We start from the raw sequence: 17347 nt of genomic DNA on the forward strand, positions 1-17347 counted from the left end.
ATATGAAAGTATTTTAAAATTATTTTTTATATTATTTTTTTTTTTTTTATTAATTTTTTTTGTTTTATTTTTATTCATGTTTTTCATTATTAGTATAATTCTTTTTTATTATTATTACAATTTTTTTTTATTATTATTATAATTTTTTTTATTACTTTTTTTCCTTATAGATTTTTTTATATTTTTTTTATTTTATTTTTAATTTTTTTTTTTTAATTTTTTTATTAATTTTTTTCTTTATTGATTTTTTTTAAATTATTTTTTTATTTTATATTTAATTTTTTTCCTATTTTTTTTATTTATTTTTTTTTATTATTGATTTTCTTTATTATTTTTATTTTTTTATTTTTTTTGTTAATTTTTTTCTTTATTGATTTTTTTTATTATTTTTTTTCTTTATTGATTTTTTTAATATATTTTATTTTTAATGTTTTTTCTAATTTTTTTATTAATTTTTTTCTTTGTTATTATTATTATTTCTTTGTTTTTTAAATCCCATCAATCTTCTCTATTATATAATATCAACAGCTCTGGCTGGCTGTAGATATTTTCCTATTGGAGGTCTCATAATGGTATCAAAACGGCGCTTTAGTGCTACTTGGGGATTTGTAGTGACAGTCAAGTTGCACTGAAAGCCCTTGCTTACCCACGCTGCTCTTCGAAGTTAGTCGGTGAATGTAAGACAAAACTGAACAGTGTTGCAAAACACAACAAATTTAGTCTTATTTGGGTGCCTGGGCATTGTGGAATTACAGGGAACGAGTTAGCTGATAAATTAGCTAATGAAGGCTCTGCAAGTATGCCACTAGGCCCTGAACCCTTTCCAGGTGTCAATTCCGCATCGATTCTACTATGGATTGACGACTTCATGAGGTCTACCCATAGAGGACGTTGGTCTGGGTTGAACTCGTGCAGAGTAGTCAAGTGCTTTGTGAAAGAAACAAACAGGAAAACAGCGAACTTTCTCCTAAAACTCAGCAGAAAGGACCTGAGAGTACTGGTGGGTGTAATCACAGGGCACAACGTCTGTGGTCAGTTTATGGCTGCCATGGGGGTCGTAGACAGCCCGATATACCTATCCTGCCTTGAGAATGACAACACTGCAGAGCATTTTCTCTGTAGCTGTTCGGCAGAATCAGGCTTAAGATATTGGACTGCGAAATACTGAGTATGGATAAAGTTCATACTCTTCCTCTTTCAGATCTCTTAAGATTCATCAATGAATCGAAGAGATTTGTGGAAGAGTGACCTTAAACTAATTTATCCGTCGTACCACCCACTTTTTATCTTTCCTATCTCTATTTCTTCTACTGTAATCTATCCGGGTGTAGTACAATGGTCTCCTGACTGAGTGCTTGGACCTGGCCAAACCCCCAAAAATCTAATCTAATCTAACCTTTTGCCACCCGTCTCTATTTAAGGCTACCTCCTTACACTGCCAAACGTTTAGCTCTTCAAGGTCAACTTCCACGTCTTCGAGCCATCTCTTTGTAGGACGTCTCCTACTTCGGCCTCCAACAGGGCGCAATTCAACTGCCTTTAGAAGGCATTCTAAACACGTGTCCAAGCCGTCTTATCCTCTGAGATTTTATAAGTCTTATGACAATCTTGTTTCTTCTTATTCGATAAGTATAGCTCTGCAGTTTTATTGGTCCATAAATTTTTCGTAAACTTTTTCTTTCGAAAACCATTAGCTGATTAATGTCAGTAGTTTCTAGGGTTCTTAGTTCGCAACCATAGGTAAGCACAGGAAGGATCAAGGTTTTATATATCCTTAACTTTTGGTCGCGAGATAATAATTTTGACTCAAGAGGTCGCGGTTGTCTAGAGCTCGGTATTTTCAGGATTTTTTTTTTATAATAAAAAAAATTAAAAACGATATTTAAATTGTTTAGGCTTTTTATTTAACTTCTTTTGCATACAAAAATAAAAAAAAATTATTTTAATAATTTTAAAAATGGCCCTGTAGTTTACCCTCCCGAAAAATTGGTTTTGAATTTGACACTCTAAAAATCGTTTTTTTTTTCAGTTTTTTAATAAAAAACAAAAATACGAAATAATTGAAATAATAACATAATTCTAGTACGGGCGATAGCCAGTGATGTTGTGAACAACATATTAAAATTTCAAACGATTCGGTTAAAGTTTTTTTTTTTTTTGACAACACCAGGCCGAAAAAGTCGTTTCGAGATAAATGAGTTTAAAGTTTGAGGTAAACGAGCGCGCGGACTGCTCTCTATCTAGTCAATGGGCTGTAGAAGCTATAATATTGGGAATTTTCGATTGAAAATTTCTGAATATATTCTTAAGATTCTATACTTTCGAAATATTGAAAAAACAAAAAATCGATTTTTTGAAATTTCTAAAGCAGTTTCAAATTAGAGTAATAAGACGTATGTGCTGCTAAAATTCTGTCACTAATTGTTATTGAGATATTACCGAGATATTCTTATTATCTCTCGAATGCATAGTCTCCGATCAGCAGGTCATCATGCCTTAAACCGGAGCTGGACCGGACCGTAAACTTCGTTTTTTCTGTATTAATTTTTAGCCCAGTAGTTCGTACTAATTTTTTCTAGTTTTTTAACGCACTCTGTAATTCACTCCTGATTTCTGCATGATATGCAGGGTCTGGAACTGGAAGTGTAACCAACATCAGACCGCTGGCGCAGCTGATGCACAGGCATCGCCTGTCTGTTAGTTGACTAAATGACAGTCCAGAATATTGTTTACAAACGCGTGGAAGAATTTTGCCGAGAGTAAACGCGAAAAAAAAAATCAGTAATGGATTTCAAACGAAATAGTGGGGTTGCATTATATTTGGCTGGAAAATCCCAACCAACGTTTGTTCGTGAGCTGGAGCACCTTAAATTAAATAAAGTTTTTGTTTGTCGCACCATTACTCATGGAAGTGGTCATCAAAATACTGCAACGTCACGTGAACTGGTTCAAAAAGTGAAGAAGCGAAATCCCCGACGAAGTGCCAATCAAATGACATGAAAATATTTGACCGTAGCATTCGCCGCATACTGAAAAATTATATCAAAGTCAAGCCTTACAAGATCCAAGATCCAAAGGAGCATGATCTTACACCAAAGTAGCAACAACTCAGACTTGAGATAGCGATAGGAGCTGCTTCGCTTGGCCGAAAGCGGTCCATTTCTGAACATTGTGTTTTCTGACGAGAAATTTTTTTAAATTGAGCAATTCGTAAGCTCTGGGGTTTATTTGACCGGCCGTTCATACGTATACGAGAATTTAAGTCATCGATTGGCCACCAGGAGGCAGCACCCGCCACAGGTAACACTTGAAACTGTAGGTCCCTCCATTTGTGGAACAACATTAAGACGCACGCCACAAATAGAAGGAGGAGCTCGGCCAAACACACAAAAGGTATACAATTATATATACAGCTATGGTCAAACGTTTAGCGCACTTGAAAAGAGTTCAATATAATGCTCGATTAAATGATATGAAACCAAATTAAATCCAGTTTTTTTAACTAAATATATTTACCACTTTATTATAAGACAAAATAACTTAAAGTAGACAGTTTTCCCTAGTAAAGATATGACAAAATAGAAATAATTCTTATTTGGTCATAGTGGGATTTGGACAAAGACATAGCGCAGTTTTGATTTCTGTAAAAAATATGAAATATTTGTAAGAATTGAGAAAAGATTGTTGACTATTATTAATTAACATATCAATATTTGGTAGAATAGCCGTTATTCTGTATAACTGCTTCACACCTGCGTGGTAAACTCTTATTAACTTTTGGCACCTGTCCAAAGGAATAGAGTTCCATGCTTCCTGTACACCTTCCCAAAGTTCATCGATATTTTTAAATTTTTTTTGTCCAACCATCGTCTTCACATCATTCCACAAGTTTTCGATTGGATTTAAATCCGGACTTTGTGCTGGCCAATCGAGCTGGGTAATATTTTCCTGCGAAGGCCAGTTTTTGACCACTCCCGCAGTATGTTTGGGATCGTTGTCGTGCATAAATATCCAATTTACTGGCATAAACTCGGAAGAATATGGCTCCATATTATTTCTAAGCACATTCAGATACATATGCCTATCCATATTTCCTTCTATCTTGACCAGCGACCCAACCCCGCGCCACGAAAAAAACCCCCAAACTTTTAAATTCCCACCGCCATGCTTCACCGTCTTTTTTGTGTACCGTAGATTGGTTTCCTGATTTTTTTCACGATGTACATACGTTTTTCCATCAGGACCGATGCGGATTATTTTAGTTTCATCCGTAAAAAGTACTCGTTTCCAAAACTCTGTCTTTTCGAAGAGGTGCCTACGCGCGAATGAGAAACGCGCTTTAATATTCTTTTTTGATAGGAGCGGTTTTTTTCTGCTTATGCGACCAAATATTTTATGTTCATTCAGATGCCTTCGCACGAGCTTACTGGACACAATTAAGCCTAATTCTGCCCTTACTTCAGCCGCTATCGTTCGTGAAGACATAAAAGGATCCGATCGACTTTTCCTTACAATTATTTGATCCTCACGGGGGGAAGTTTTACGCGGCGGAGCTTTACTAATTTTTTTTTGTTTTAATAAATTAGCATCCGACTTGACATCTCTGATGGCATTGTATACCATTTTTCTTGAACAACGCACTATTCTGGAAATCTTCACTTGATTGGTCCCCATTTGGTAAAGGTTCCATATTATTTTTCTTTGTTCAACTGAACAACACTTTCCTCTAGCCATTTCAGCAAAAATTTAAATAAAAGACGTTATTAATTAAATATTCACCACAAAAAATAGTTATTTGCCGAACCGATCGCATGTAAGAGAAAAACACGTGTAGTGCGCTAAATATTGTAGTTGTCCAACGTAATTGAGACAGATCTCAAGAAAAAATAAGCAATAACAAATACGAAAGAATTATAACGGTTATTTTTTGGGCATTTGAAGAGACCCATAAATAACTCTTATCATGCTGAAAACAAAATTAGGAAAATTTGCACTCTCTTAGAAGTAACTGCATTATTTATCAGTATAATATAAAGAGCGCTAAATGTCTGACCATAGCTGTATGTATATATGTATATATTCTGGAGGTTGCTTTGAAGCCGTGGGCAGACAAGCATTTTGGCGGCAGACCATGGACGTTTCAAGAGGACTCGGCAGCGTCTCACAAAGCTCGAGTAAACCAAGAATGGCTAAAAAACAACCTTTCGAACTTCATAACGTTCACACAATGGTTCTCAAATTTACCAGACGCGAATCCGATGGATTATTTTCATTGAGCAATTTTGGAGAGCAAAGTCCGAATTAAACCACACCAGTCTCGAGGCGCTGAAAAAAGCCATTGTCCGCGAGTGGGCCAAAATACCTGCAAGTCACATTTGGACAGCTTGCGATTCATTCCTGGACCGTCTCAAAGCTATAGTTTAGGGGAAGAAGTGGACATATCGAGCAAAAGTAAATTCCCTCTTAATTTTGTATTATTTTCACACATTTTTTACTTGAATTGAATAAAAGTAATTTTCCAAACTAAATTTATGGCCTTTTTAATTAGTTACACTTCGAGTGCCGGACCCTGCACTTATCATCTGCTTATGCACCCATAAGCCCCGAAAAGAGTTACATTTACGCATTTTAACTTAATTAGAATTTATTAATATTAAAATAAAAACACACTAACAAAAAAATTGACAATCTTACATTTTTCTAATACAATTAAATAGCAAATAGTGTACCAACTACTCTTTGTTTTTGTTTTTAATTATTAAGCATGGCTCCGCTTGTGTTAATATTATTTGCGTGGATCAGTACGAAACTAATGGTAAATGTTGAATATAAATATGCCATTAAATCAATGTTTTTTTTTTATAAAAAAAAAATTATAAAAATAATACAAAAAGAATTCTGTTTTAGCTTAATGTTAAATACAAACGCAATTAAAAAAGTATTTATGATAAATTATGTTTTTACGCCACAAAAACGTATAGAATTCGTAATGCAAATCGCATAAGTCAATTGTTATAATTTCCACTAGTTAAGCTTTACAATCATACAAAAAAAACAGAAAGTTTGTTAAAAAATGTACCACCTCTTGAGCTACAAACTGAAATTCTTTAATACAAAAACACTCAAGCAATTTTTTTAATATACATTTTTAGGTTAGGTATTCTTTGTAAAAAATTGTTTGGACTTATCGCAATATTTTGTGTATACTTGACTTAAAAACAGCGAACAACGAAACATGTAAAATACAAAAAAAAAATATATTAAGTGTCAATTTGGCGTACTTGTGGCAGCTACCGACGCACATATAGCGGCGTATCATTGAATATACATACATTAGGTACTTAAAAACTAAGTTAATGATTTTTAAAATAGAAAAAAAAAGTAGACCACAAAACGTTTTATATTGACTTTTTTTCTTTTTTATTGCGTACTGGTTTTTCGCATTTGTTCTTAATTATCTGTGGAAGCTTTTTTCCTACTGTAGACCTTTCGATTAATAAATTACGCGCATAAATTCCCTTTAAGAAACATAAATTTATATTCGCTTTTAGTAAAAATATGTTTAGTAGGCACGTTTGTTGGACAAATTTTGGCGCTATATTTATTACAAAAAAAATATTAACTATTTTCATATTCGTTTTGTGCTTCGTTAACAGTTTCAGACAATTTGGAGTCTCGTTTTTCTTATATATTTTTTTTTTTGTTTTTGTATTTTGCACAGACAATGCGTGCACGTAATTCTCATATTTCTTCAGTTTGTTTTTTTTTTTGTTGAAAAAGGAGCTACTTCAAGAAATTCTACTCTCTGGCGCATTTCGAATATACCAACGGAATTTTTATGTACATATGTGCGTGGACAATTACAGAAAAGCAAGCAAAAAAAATTTATATTTTATAATTTCAAAAAATATATTTTCTTGTATGTCTATTTCAAAGGCACATTCATTACTTTTCGTTAAGTTTCTTTCATTTCTTTGCAAAATTTGTGTGTATATATATATTAATGGCAGTATACTGTTTATATAAAATACCTTCACTACCCATGCGGAAGCACACAACATTTACGTGCAGTGCACCTAAAAATACTATAACAAAAAGTTTTCATGTCAGTTCAATTTTTTCACATTCGATAGCGCTCCAAGTTGTTTCTTCACATATAAATATATTTTTTGTTTTTTGTTTCTTTCTTTCCTTCTTTACTTTTCACTTAGAAATACGCAGCTCTCGACATTAACTTCTTACTGTATGGCAATTAGAGAGAGAGAGAGAAATTCGTAACGCAAATAATGCAACACTGCCCGAGCAAATTTATTGATTTGCAGTTCCGTTGTTGACGGCTCTGCTGCAATAGTGAGTGCGGAGTACTTTACTTGCCGGCGTACATTGGATTCTTGAAAGTCGAAGTGGCTTGCTTGTAGATTGGATTCTCGCCCTGCAAAAGGAAGGGAAAATTAATATTGGCTAATGCAATTTGGTTACGAGCTAAGTAGAAAAAAAACGAAGCTTAATTAGAATTAATAATAATAATAATAAATAAAATAAAATTAAAATAAATAGATAAAACAAAAAAATAAAATCCTAACTAAATTAAATTAGATTAACTAAATAAGACACAATAAATTAAAATAAAATGTATAAGAATTGCACATTAGGGTGCCCCTCTTTTCTTCATGGTGGCCACCACAGTTAACCACCTTAATTTTGATGTGTAACTGAAAACAGCGTCATCTTACGGAAACGTTGTGTATTGTGATGCTTCTAAAAGGCAGAGATGAGATTTCTGTCAAACAAATATTTCAAAATTCCTAGCGCAACGGTCATTTACAGTTATGAAATTTCAATCGAAATTGCGAATTTCAAGGCCGTGAGCGTTTGTGAATATTTTTTCTTTGCTGCAAATACTATATTTACTTGTTTATTTTTGTGCAAAATACATATTCTGATACTCTAAGTGTAAAATACGACTCAAGCTTGCCAAAATTTTTGCAATAATTTGACTTTTTCAAAGTGGTTAGCAGAGGTAGTCACCGCTCGGTAAGTAGCTAAACTTGACGCGAATTTTAGTGAAATAAAATATAGAACAAAACTTTTGGGTTTTTAGAGAAAATGGCCAAGACGAAGTTATCTGATCGTGAAATTGAAAACTTATTGATATATGAAGATATACCTTCAGATACTGTTAGCTGTGCGGGTGTAGATGGATCTGATGAAGACCAACCTGATATTGAAAACGTTCCCTTTGACTCGCAACAGTTTTCACTTGGTGAAAATATGTTTCCATCTCATGAGGAGTTTGACTCTGACTATGCAGCTCCGTTATCCCATCTGTTTGGACGTAATCAGCCCACTACAGAAGGTATTCCGCTACTAGCCATTGGTGTGGGCCCTCCAAAACGGAAAAAAGCTTATACAATTTTAACTCCTGAAAACTTTACAACTTCAAACCATTTGCCGGTTGAAACAACCAGTCTAGCTGCCCCCCCTGAAAATTTTCAATTTGCTTTGGACGGATGAGATTATACGGCACGTAACATTTCACACAAATCTATATGCGGAACAAAAAGGAATTACTTATAAACCAGCTACCACAGATGAGATATCGGTTTTTATTGCTCTGAATTTAGTAATGGGAGTGAAAAAAAAGTCCAAGCTATAGAGACTATTGGTAATCATCGCCTGATTTGCGAGATGACTACATATCACATTTTATGCCGCTCAGCCGCTTCTCATGGATTCTTGGAAATTTGCATTTAAATGACAATAACTTATTGCCTTCCCGAAACGATTCCCATTATGATAAGTTGTATAAGATACGCTCTTTCATTGAAATGCTTCGAGAATCTTTTAAGAAAATTATAAGCACACAGAAAAATTTGCTATTGACAAGTCCATGATAAAATTTAAAGGAATATTTTTTACGCATACCTTCTTAAGGGGGGAAGCTGGTCTAGAATTTTGAAAAAAATCGAAAAATTTTTTTTTGTCTTAAAAGGTGCTTTAGGGTCTTAGAAATAATATACCAAATGAGGGATGCCAGCAAAAATGTCTAAATGCCCAAATTTTTCATTCGACGGCAGTGCCTCGCAGGTATGCCCCGAACGCTACTTACAACTTTAAACGCGTTTTTCTCGAAATCACTTTTTTTAAACTGGCCGAAGACATAACTCGAACAAATCTTTACCGATTCTTACGAAATTTTGACAATACATTCGAAATACCTTTCTCCGGAGACGTACGTAGGATTTTTTATTTATATTACATAGTTTTTTTTTTTAATCAACAATTTTATGTCGTTCTTTATAGTGAAAATTGTAACTTTTTTGTTCAAACGTGCACCATTTCGCGAAAAAACAAAATATCGAAAAAATCCTACGTACATCTCTTTCTGTTGTTATATAGAAACTAAAAAAATTTTATTTTTTGATCCAGGACAAAAATTAAGGAGTTTACGTCTTCGGCAATGGACCCACTAGAAAAAAAGGCGCCTTAGGAGAACTGCTGGACAGCGGCCATTTTGAAATTAATTCAGACGAAAAATTTTGTATTTGTACCATGAAAGCTATATTATTAAACCTATTTCACAGATTTTCGATTGATTCCTTTGTTGAGTCAAAATAAATTCATAAAATATGCCCATTTTTTGCGCTCTAGACCAGCTTCCCCCCTTAAACGTTTCGTAATAACCCTATATTGTCTAGAAAACAATATTAGCTCGATTTATAAACGATAACCCGTACCGTCTTCCGATTTAAACTTGTCCATACAAGTTGCATGATGGTGACTTGTAACAAAATGATTTATTTGTCATTTCATATGTGATTTTTGAGATTATTAGTGCTCCAAGTCGGTGGAATTACGGAGTGACAAACAAAATATTTTCCTTATCGGATTGCTATCCAATCAATGGTACAAAATTACCATCTCATCGGGAGGTTCTCTCAGTTCTACTTTACACTATTTTTGAGGTTAAACTGACTGTTAGTGAAAACACAAATTTTGTGATTAGGCAGGCATCATATAGTGGAAAAAAGCAAGAGGACATTTCCTAACTGCGTAAAGAAACTTGTTGATTTATTTCATGTTTTGAGGGAGTTACAAAAAAATTTTAAGAAAACTTAGGTTACGCTCAAGAGCCGTGAGAACAATTTTAAAATTGATCTTGATAAATTCTTTGATATTGCACTTGCTGGTGATGCTTTTGAGAGTATGAAAATAGAGGAAGATAAATTATTTTTAATGAAACAGAGAGAGACCAAAGTCGGCCGCATGCGTAGGTGGTGTAGACAAAAAATTGGCGGAAAAAGAAGGCCGATCTAGGTGACGACGAGGAACCGATCTAGGTGAAAGAGGAAAGGATTGTAAGGCAAAGAGAATCACTGGCTATTGCATCGTTCCTCCGACAGTCGGTTCTATGTTACCGGAACGACCCGGATTTACTATTGTATATACCCGGCCAAGGACTGTCACTCCAACAGAACTCCCCGTACATGCATGACCAATACCTTAACTAGTTCCAGCTTTAGATCGATGCCAATTAAGCATTAAACTCCGTTTACATTCTTAATGCGATGGTAGAAGCGATTGGTCTGAGTAGCGACGATTTCCCTATTAATAAATCCTCGATTCAGCGAATTCGTACTGAATTTCTTTTTTGTGTGGTGAAAATGAAAGACGATCTTAAACCCAGGCCTTTCAGGTGGTCATAAACAGTTGAATTCGATAAATTTAACCTCTCACCGATTTCACGTGTTGTTATTCGCCGGTTTGCATCAACTAATGGCTTTATCGCGTCTTTATCAGCTTCAACCGGCCTTCCAGAACGTGGTGCATTTTCGACATCAAAATTGCCGGATCGAAATTTTGCAAACCAGTTCTGGCACTGGCGTATTGTCAACACATTTTCTCCATACACATCGGTTAATTTCTTTCGATGCTTGAACAGCATTTTTACCGTTTCTATGGTAAAAAAGTAAAATATGACGAAAATGCTGCTTATTGCTCTCCATATTTAAAAGGACACCGACCAAAAACTACTGCGTAAAATCAATAGAACTTATTAACACAAACCTTGCTATATTAGCTGTCAAAACATATAATGACAATAGGACTTAAGTGTGAAGTTAGTAGTGAAAAAATAAGAAAATTCTGTAGGGGAAAAACGAAATTACTTTCCGAAAAACCCAATAAAAAATCAAGGGCAGAGGCAATAAAATCTGGCTTCCAAAACAAGGTACCCAAAGTAGTCACAGTCCATTGGGATGGAAAATTATTAGACGGATTGGATGTTCGATGTTACAAAGAAGAACGCTTGCCATGTATGGCTTCGTTTGACGATAAAGAAAAGCTTTTTGCAGTGCCAAAACGAGAGAGTTCTTCTGGAAAACATGAAGCTAAGGCCGTCTCAATAGAACCTTCACGATAAAGTACAAATAATGCGCTGCAACCTAACAGCTTCCAATACTGGCCATTTTAATGGCGCTTTTGTGCTATTTTGGGACAAATTTTAGGAAGCGAGTTACTGGTTTTCACCTCATCTATGTCCAGGAATATAGAAAATTGTATCTGGACTGTAAACAACTACTCGAAAAAGAAGTTAGCCTGACTTATTGTTATTACTTTATGTGTTTAATTAAATATTATTGTTCATCTCATTTAATTTTTACTTTTATTCACTTAATTTATTGCATTTATAGTGATTTTAAGGCAGACCGAAATATCAGACCAAAACACAACTAATCGGTCGGCACTGGTTGCAATTATGCTAGAAAGATGAAATTCTATATTTGAGCATCTTATAGCATCAGTACAAAAAACTGTAGATGGTGGGGCTCTGAAAATCCAAGGGCAACACACCAACATCAGTTGCACCCATCTAAATGTACTGTTTGGTGCGGTGATATAACCGCTAGAGTTACCGGTCCATATTTCTTCGAAAATGAGGATGAAACGCCGGAATCGATTTCAGGAGCTTCTTACAGATCATTGATTGAAAACTTTTTGCGGCCAATGGCGGAGCAGTATCCTAATTTGTGGTTTCAACAAGAAGGAGCAACTGCGCATACTGCTAGGCAGTAGTCTTTAGTCATTGGTAGGTCTTATTTGGCCCACCCTGTATAAGTCACCCTATTGCACTGATATACAGTACTCCAATTAGAAATATCAAAAAAAATACTGTAAATCGTAATTCCATATTTACTATTATTAATGGTTCATCCAAAAATTGCTGGAATAAATTTCGAAACATGGGATCGACTTTGAAAAGGTATGCTTCTTTCAAAACAAAGTTTTTCTTCATCGGTAAAAAGAGCTATGGCTTGGCATAACATAGCATAAAATTACACTTCTTTAAAAAAAAATTAAAAAAAATATTGTACTCCTCAAACTCAAAATTAATCCTTTCCATCCTCACTCCCGCACAAGAATCAATGCGCGGTAATAGCACAGACACACCAAATTTAGCGAAGTCCTCAATCATCTGTGCGATCCTTCTGCCAGAGAAATGGAAAACACAGATGGCGCTCCAAGCAGTAAGAAGGCGTTGTTCCTAAGCAACGACAGGTGGGCATTTCCACCACTTAGGACTGATAGCGGCAAGCTTATCACCTACCCTGTCAGAAATCAAATAGATTAACGAAACCAACGCAAGACAAGTCTTGTCTAGGCCCTATGCTCCAGAAAGAAGTGAACAAGGAAAAATATCGCGCTCACGACATTTCGGCACGGATTTATATCCGTTCAAGGACTGTCACTTGAGCAGCATTCCCCGTACATGTATGAGGAACGTTAATGCTGTACAACAATAACAACTTTTAAAATATCTAGAAAAGCAAAACATAGTAATGTTTCAAGACATTTGAACTCTTCGAGTTGCTTGTTTGCGTGACAGTACTTTATCTGATTACAAGTATCGTAGTACAGAGGGCACAAAAAACTATGAGATCGAAAAGCAAACCTTCAATAAATCTAATCTAAATGTCACATTTCATAGACCACCATTGAAAGCATGACCGCCCACCCCCCGAACCATATCATCCAACTCACCGTATCCCACTTGGCGTTCATGCGCTCCTTCTCGAAGCGTGCAAACTCGCGGCGATCGTGTATTGTCGTCAGCAATTTCCACAACAGCAAGATGGCCAGCCCTACGAGCACAATTGCAGCTATCACGCCCAACACAATGCCCAGCATGAACACCTTTGGTGGACATTCGCGCTCTTGCTGTGCGTGCACTTCAACTTTGTCGTTTACTTCACTATATTTGAATGTAAATTTGCAATCATCTTCATCATAGAATATACACAGCTGCTCATCCTTTTCTTCATCAATAATAATTTTCTCCTCGCCTATGGGAACGAACGTACAGTTAGCAGCACAAATTTCCTTACTGTCCTTTAGCGGGCCAGTCTGGTACATTTGGCATTGCACACAATCCTTCAGGTCATGACAACGACCCGCACAAGTGGGACATTTCTCACAGTATTTGCCAGAATAGCGACCTTCCTCGGTAGATTTGCATCTGTAATGAAAAACAAAAAAATTGTAATAATACCAATAACATCCTTAACATTCAATTTAATTATTTGTGCACTCTCTTAGCACTTACTTGCACACACCACATTCACATTCACCATGTCCGGAACAGATTTCGCCACCATTTGGTGGTATGCAGGTGTCATTCGAAGCACGACAATCGCATGCAGAACCCGTCCAACCGGGTTTACATACACAATGATTACACTCACAAGTGCCATGTGACTCGCCAGAGCAAAGCAAATTCTTATGACGTTCGCAAGAGAAGTTATCGCATTCACAGTATTTGCCGGAAATAAGTTCGAAGGGATTTTGACGTTTCTCACACTCGCATTCACCACACAGACATGTGCCGCGATTATTGCAGTCCACTTGTGTCGTATTATCCGGGCGACAGCCCAAATCGTTATGTTTGCCGGTATGCACATCGCTGGTAGAGCACTCACAATTGTGACCAAAGTGCATATCATCACATTCGCAGATGCCGCACATTAGGGTGCCATGATTGTTGCATTTGGCTGAATGCGCCTCATAGCCAATAGCACCGGGACGCTCACATGGGCACGAGCAAAGCATTTGCAAATCGATGATCAGACTCTCATTTATGCCGACCGGGTAAATTTGAATGACTTGATTCCATTCACGTGGATCTGTTGGGCATGAAGTTACCAAGATATCTGCATTGAAATTCACCACATCGCCCACTTTAAGACCATCGCACTTAGCGGTGGGTATCTCGGAACCACCGTTCAGGCACGCAGAGTGATAGGTGACCTTCACATGGCTAGTGGCGTTGTCTTTCATTTCAATGGAGGAGGAAATTTTCTGCGTAAGTAAAATTAAAGTATAAAACGCAATATTAACATAAAAATATGTGAAATGCGAAAATATTATCTTTTTTTTTTTTTGGTGGACTTACGCTGTACTCAGAGCGCACCAAATCGACAACGTTCGATGAATCCTCCGACAGCACCGCGCTCGAAGAACCTTCAACGTGCTGCGATAGCTTTTCGTAAACGGAATGCTGATTGGCGGTGACGGCGAAAATGACGTTAATCGAATTCTGTTTGACCTTGTGATTGATTTGTGAGATGCTGGGATAATCTTGTATAACCGAGTGTGTGTAAAGGCCATCGCTGCTTAAATGGCATTCACCATCGTTGGGTGCAATCACGCCGCCCAGCTAAAAATAGCAAAGAGCAAAGAAAAAACACATGAAATTATGCGAAATTTAAGAGATTATAATTTTTTGTTTTTGTTTCCTTGTTTAATACCTTGCCATCGCCTGCATAATGGAAGCCAGCATCTGTTGAGAAGACGAGAAGGCGACGCGCTTTCTCGCGCCAGCCGATCTGTTGACGACAAACTATAGCTTGCATGATGGCATCAAAGCCACCTTCGGGGGCATCTAAGTTACCGGACACAGCAGCGCGGCTCACTTCAGACTAAAAGTGTCCAACACGAACAGGGGGAGAGGGAAAGATAAAACGATGTAGTTAATCACTCCAAAGTGCTTTTGCTTTTCTTCTTGGGTTAAAAATTTATTATGTTAATGGTACACTCTTGGGTTGGAAAATATTTATGGAAATTTTTTTTTTGCAATTTGAGATTTTAGTGTGGAATTTTGAAAATAGGTAAACAAATCTTATTCTTGATTGACATGATAACGGCTTAAACGATTGCTAATCGGTGCCAGTTGGAAACCCCAAGTGAAGCAAAGGCCTCCACCTGAGGAGACCTTCATCTTCCCCTGCTACCGCATCAAATACCAAGAAAACTATCACATAAATATTGAGCCTTCAAAGTGACAGTTGGATGTTGGAGAGATGCTAGCAAAAATTATCCATCACGAAAATATATGATCTGAAAGCATATGACTGAACTTTTTTATTAGAACATATTTGTTTGTTATGGAATCTGTATGAAAATATTTTTTTTTAATTAATTTATTTTATTTTTTTAATTAATTAATTTTTTTTTTTAATTAATTAATTTTTTTTTTAATTAATTATTTTTTTTTTTTAATCTTTTATGGAATCTTTACGAAAATGTTTTTATATATAATATATACAGGGTGGGCCAAATAAGACCTACTAATGTTAAGCACAAATAACTTGTTTATTTTTTGACATATGTATGTATTTATTTTTCTCTTTTTGTAGGTTATAGTTGAATTGTTGGAAATTTATTATGGAACCCTACAGTGCAACACAACGCTCTAAAATTATCGAGTTTTTCTATTCTTGTCTACGATCAATTGTTTTAAGCGTAAATATCGGTGATGTCGGATGAAACGCATTTCCATTTAAAAGATTATGTCCACAAACAAAACTGTAGATTGTGGGGCTCTGAAAATCCAAGGGCAACACACCAACATCAATTGCACCCATCTAAATGTACTGTTTGGTGCGGTGTTATGACCACTAGAGTTATCGGTCCATATTTTTTCGAAAATGAGGATGAAACGCCGGAATCGATTTCAGGAGCTTCTTACAAAATATTGGCGAAGCAGTATCCCAATTTGTGGTTTCAACAAGAGCAACTGCGCATACTGCTAGGCAAACTATGGGCCTGCTGCGTGAAATTTTGGGCGAACGTCTGATTTCCAAAAATTCAGATTTCCCTTGGCCACCTACGTTCGCCAGATTTGACGGCGCCCGACTTCTTTTTATGGGGATATTTAAAAGACAAAGTGTATATTAATAAACCAGAGACTATTAGACAGCTGAAGCAAAATATTTGAGACGAAATACTGAACCTTCAACCAAAAACATTATGTGGTGTAATGGAAATCGCGTTAAAAAAAGAGCCAATCTTTGTATGGAGAAAAATGGTGGACATTTGTCTGATGTAATATTTCATACATAATTTCCATAAAATATATTCCATGTATAAAAATAATAAACCAAAATAAATGATTATTGCAAAAGTTATTTGTGTTTAACATTAGTAGGTCTTATTTGGCCCACCCAGTATATATATTTGTAAATTTCTTTATCTTTTTTTTTTATTTAATTTATTTATTTATATATATGTGTATAAATTTTTGTAAATTGATTTCTTTTTTTATTAAATTTATTCCTTTTTTCCAATTTATTTTTCTTTTTAATTTTTTTTTTATTTATTTTGTATTTTATTAATTTTCTTTTAATTAATTATAATTTTTTAATAGATTTCTTTTTAATTTATTTTGTAATTTATTTAGTTTTTTTTTTAAATTTATTTTAGTATTTTTTAAAACTTATTTTGTTTTTTTAATTTATTGTTTTTTTTTATTTATTTTTTTACATTAATATTTTTTTAAATTAAATTTACTTTAGTTTATTAATTGCTTTTAGTTAATTTATTTTTTTAATTTTTTTCTTTTAATTTATTCATTTATTTTTTTTTAATTTTTTTAATTTTTATTTTTAAATTAATTTATCTTTTTCTAATTAGTTTATTCCTTTTTTTAATCTATTTTTCTTTTTAATTAATTTATTTTTTTAAATCTATTTTTTATTTAATTAATGTTTTTTTAATTAATTATTATTTTTTAATAGATTTCTTTTTAATTTATTTTTATTTTATTTTATTTTTTATTTTTCTTTAATTTTTTTATTAAATTTATTTAATATATATTTTTTTGGTTTTATTTTATTTTATTTTTATTTTATTTTTTTTTTGTTTTATTGTATTTTTTTTTGTTTTATTTTTTTTTTTGTTTTATTTTTTTTTTTTTTGTTTTACTTTTTTTTTTATTTATTTATTTATTTTATTTATTTTTTTTTTTAATTTGCTTTAAGTGACCAAAACATTAAAAAATTGTATATCATAT

At 34.4% G+C, this 17347-nt stretch overlaps 1 protein-coding gene across 4 annotated transcripts in view; it reads right to left on the reverse strand.

Moving 5' to 3' along the window:
* Positions 1 to 6755: 6755 nt before the first annotated feature.
* Positions 6756 to 17347, reverse strand: part of LOC128857060 (integrin beta-PS) — a 33751-nt gene continuing 23159 nt past the window's right edge. For all 4 annotated transcript variants that reach the window (XM_054092606.1, XM_054092605.1, XM_054092604.1 and 1 more), the window contains 5 exons: positions 14805 to 14975; positions 14450 to 14713; positions 13604 to 14355; positions 13042 to 13516; positions 6756 to 7432 (listed from right to left, as the gene is read on the reverse strand). In XM_054092606.1, coding sequence (XP_053948581.1) covers positions 7367 to 7432; positions 13042 to 13516; positions 13604 to 14355; positions 14450 to 14713; positions 14805 to 14975 — 1728 coding nt within the window. In that variant the 3' untranslated portion in view covers positions 6756 to 7366. The remainder of the gene's footprint in view (positions 7433 to 13041; positions 13517 to 13603; positions 14356 to 14449; positions 14714 to 14804; positions 14976 to 17347) is intronic.

The sequence above is a fragment of the Anastrepha ludens genome, chromosome 3 (genome assembly GCF_028408465.1).
Source record: "Anastrepha ludens isolate Willacy chromosome 3, idAnaLude1.1, whole genome shotgun sequence".
Classification (NCBI taxonomy): domain Eukaryota; kingdom Metazoa; phylum Arthropoda; class Insecta; order Diptera; family Tephritidae; genus Anastrepha; species Anastrepha ludens.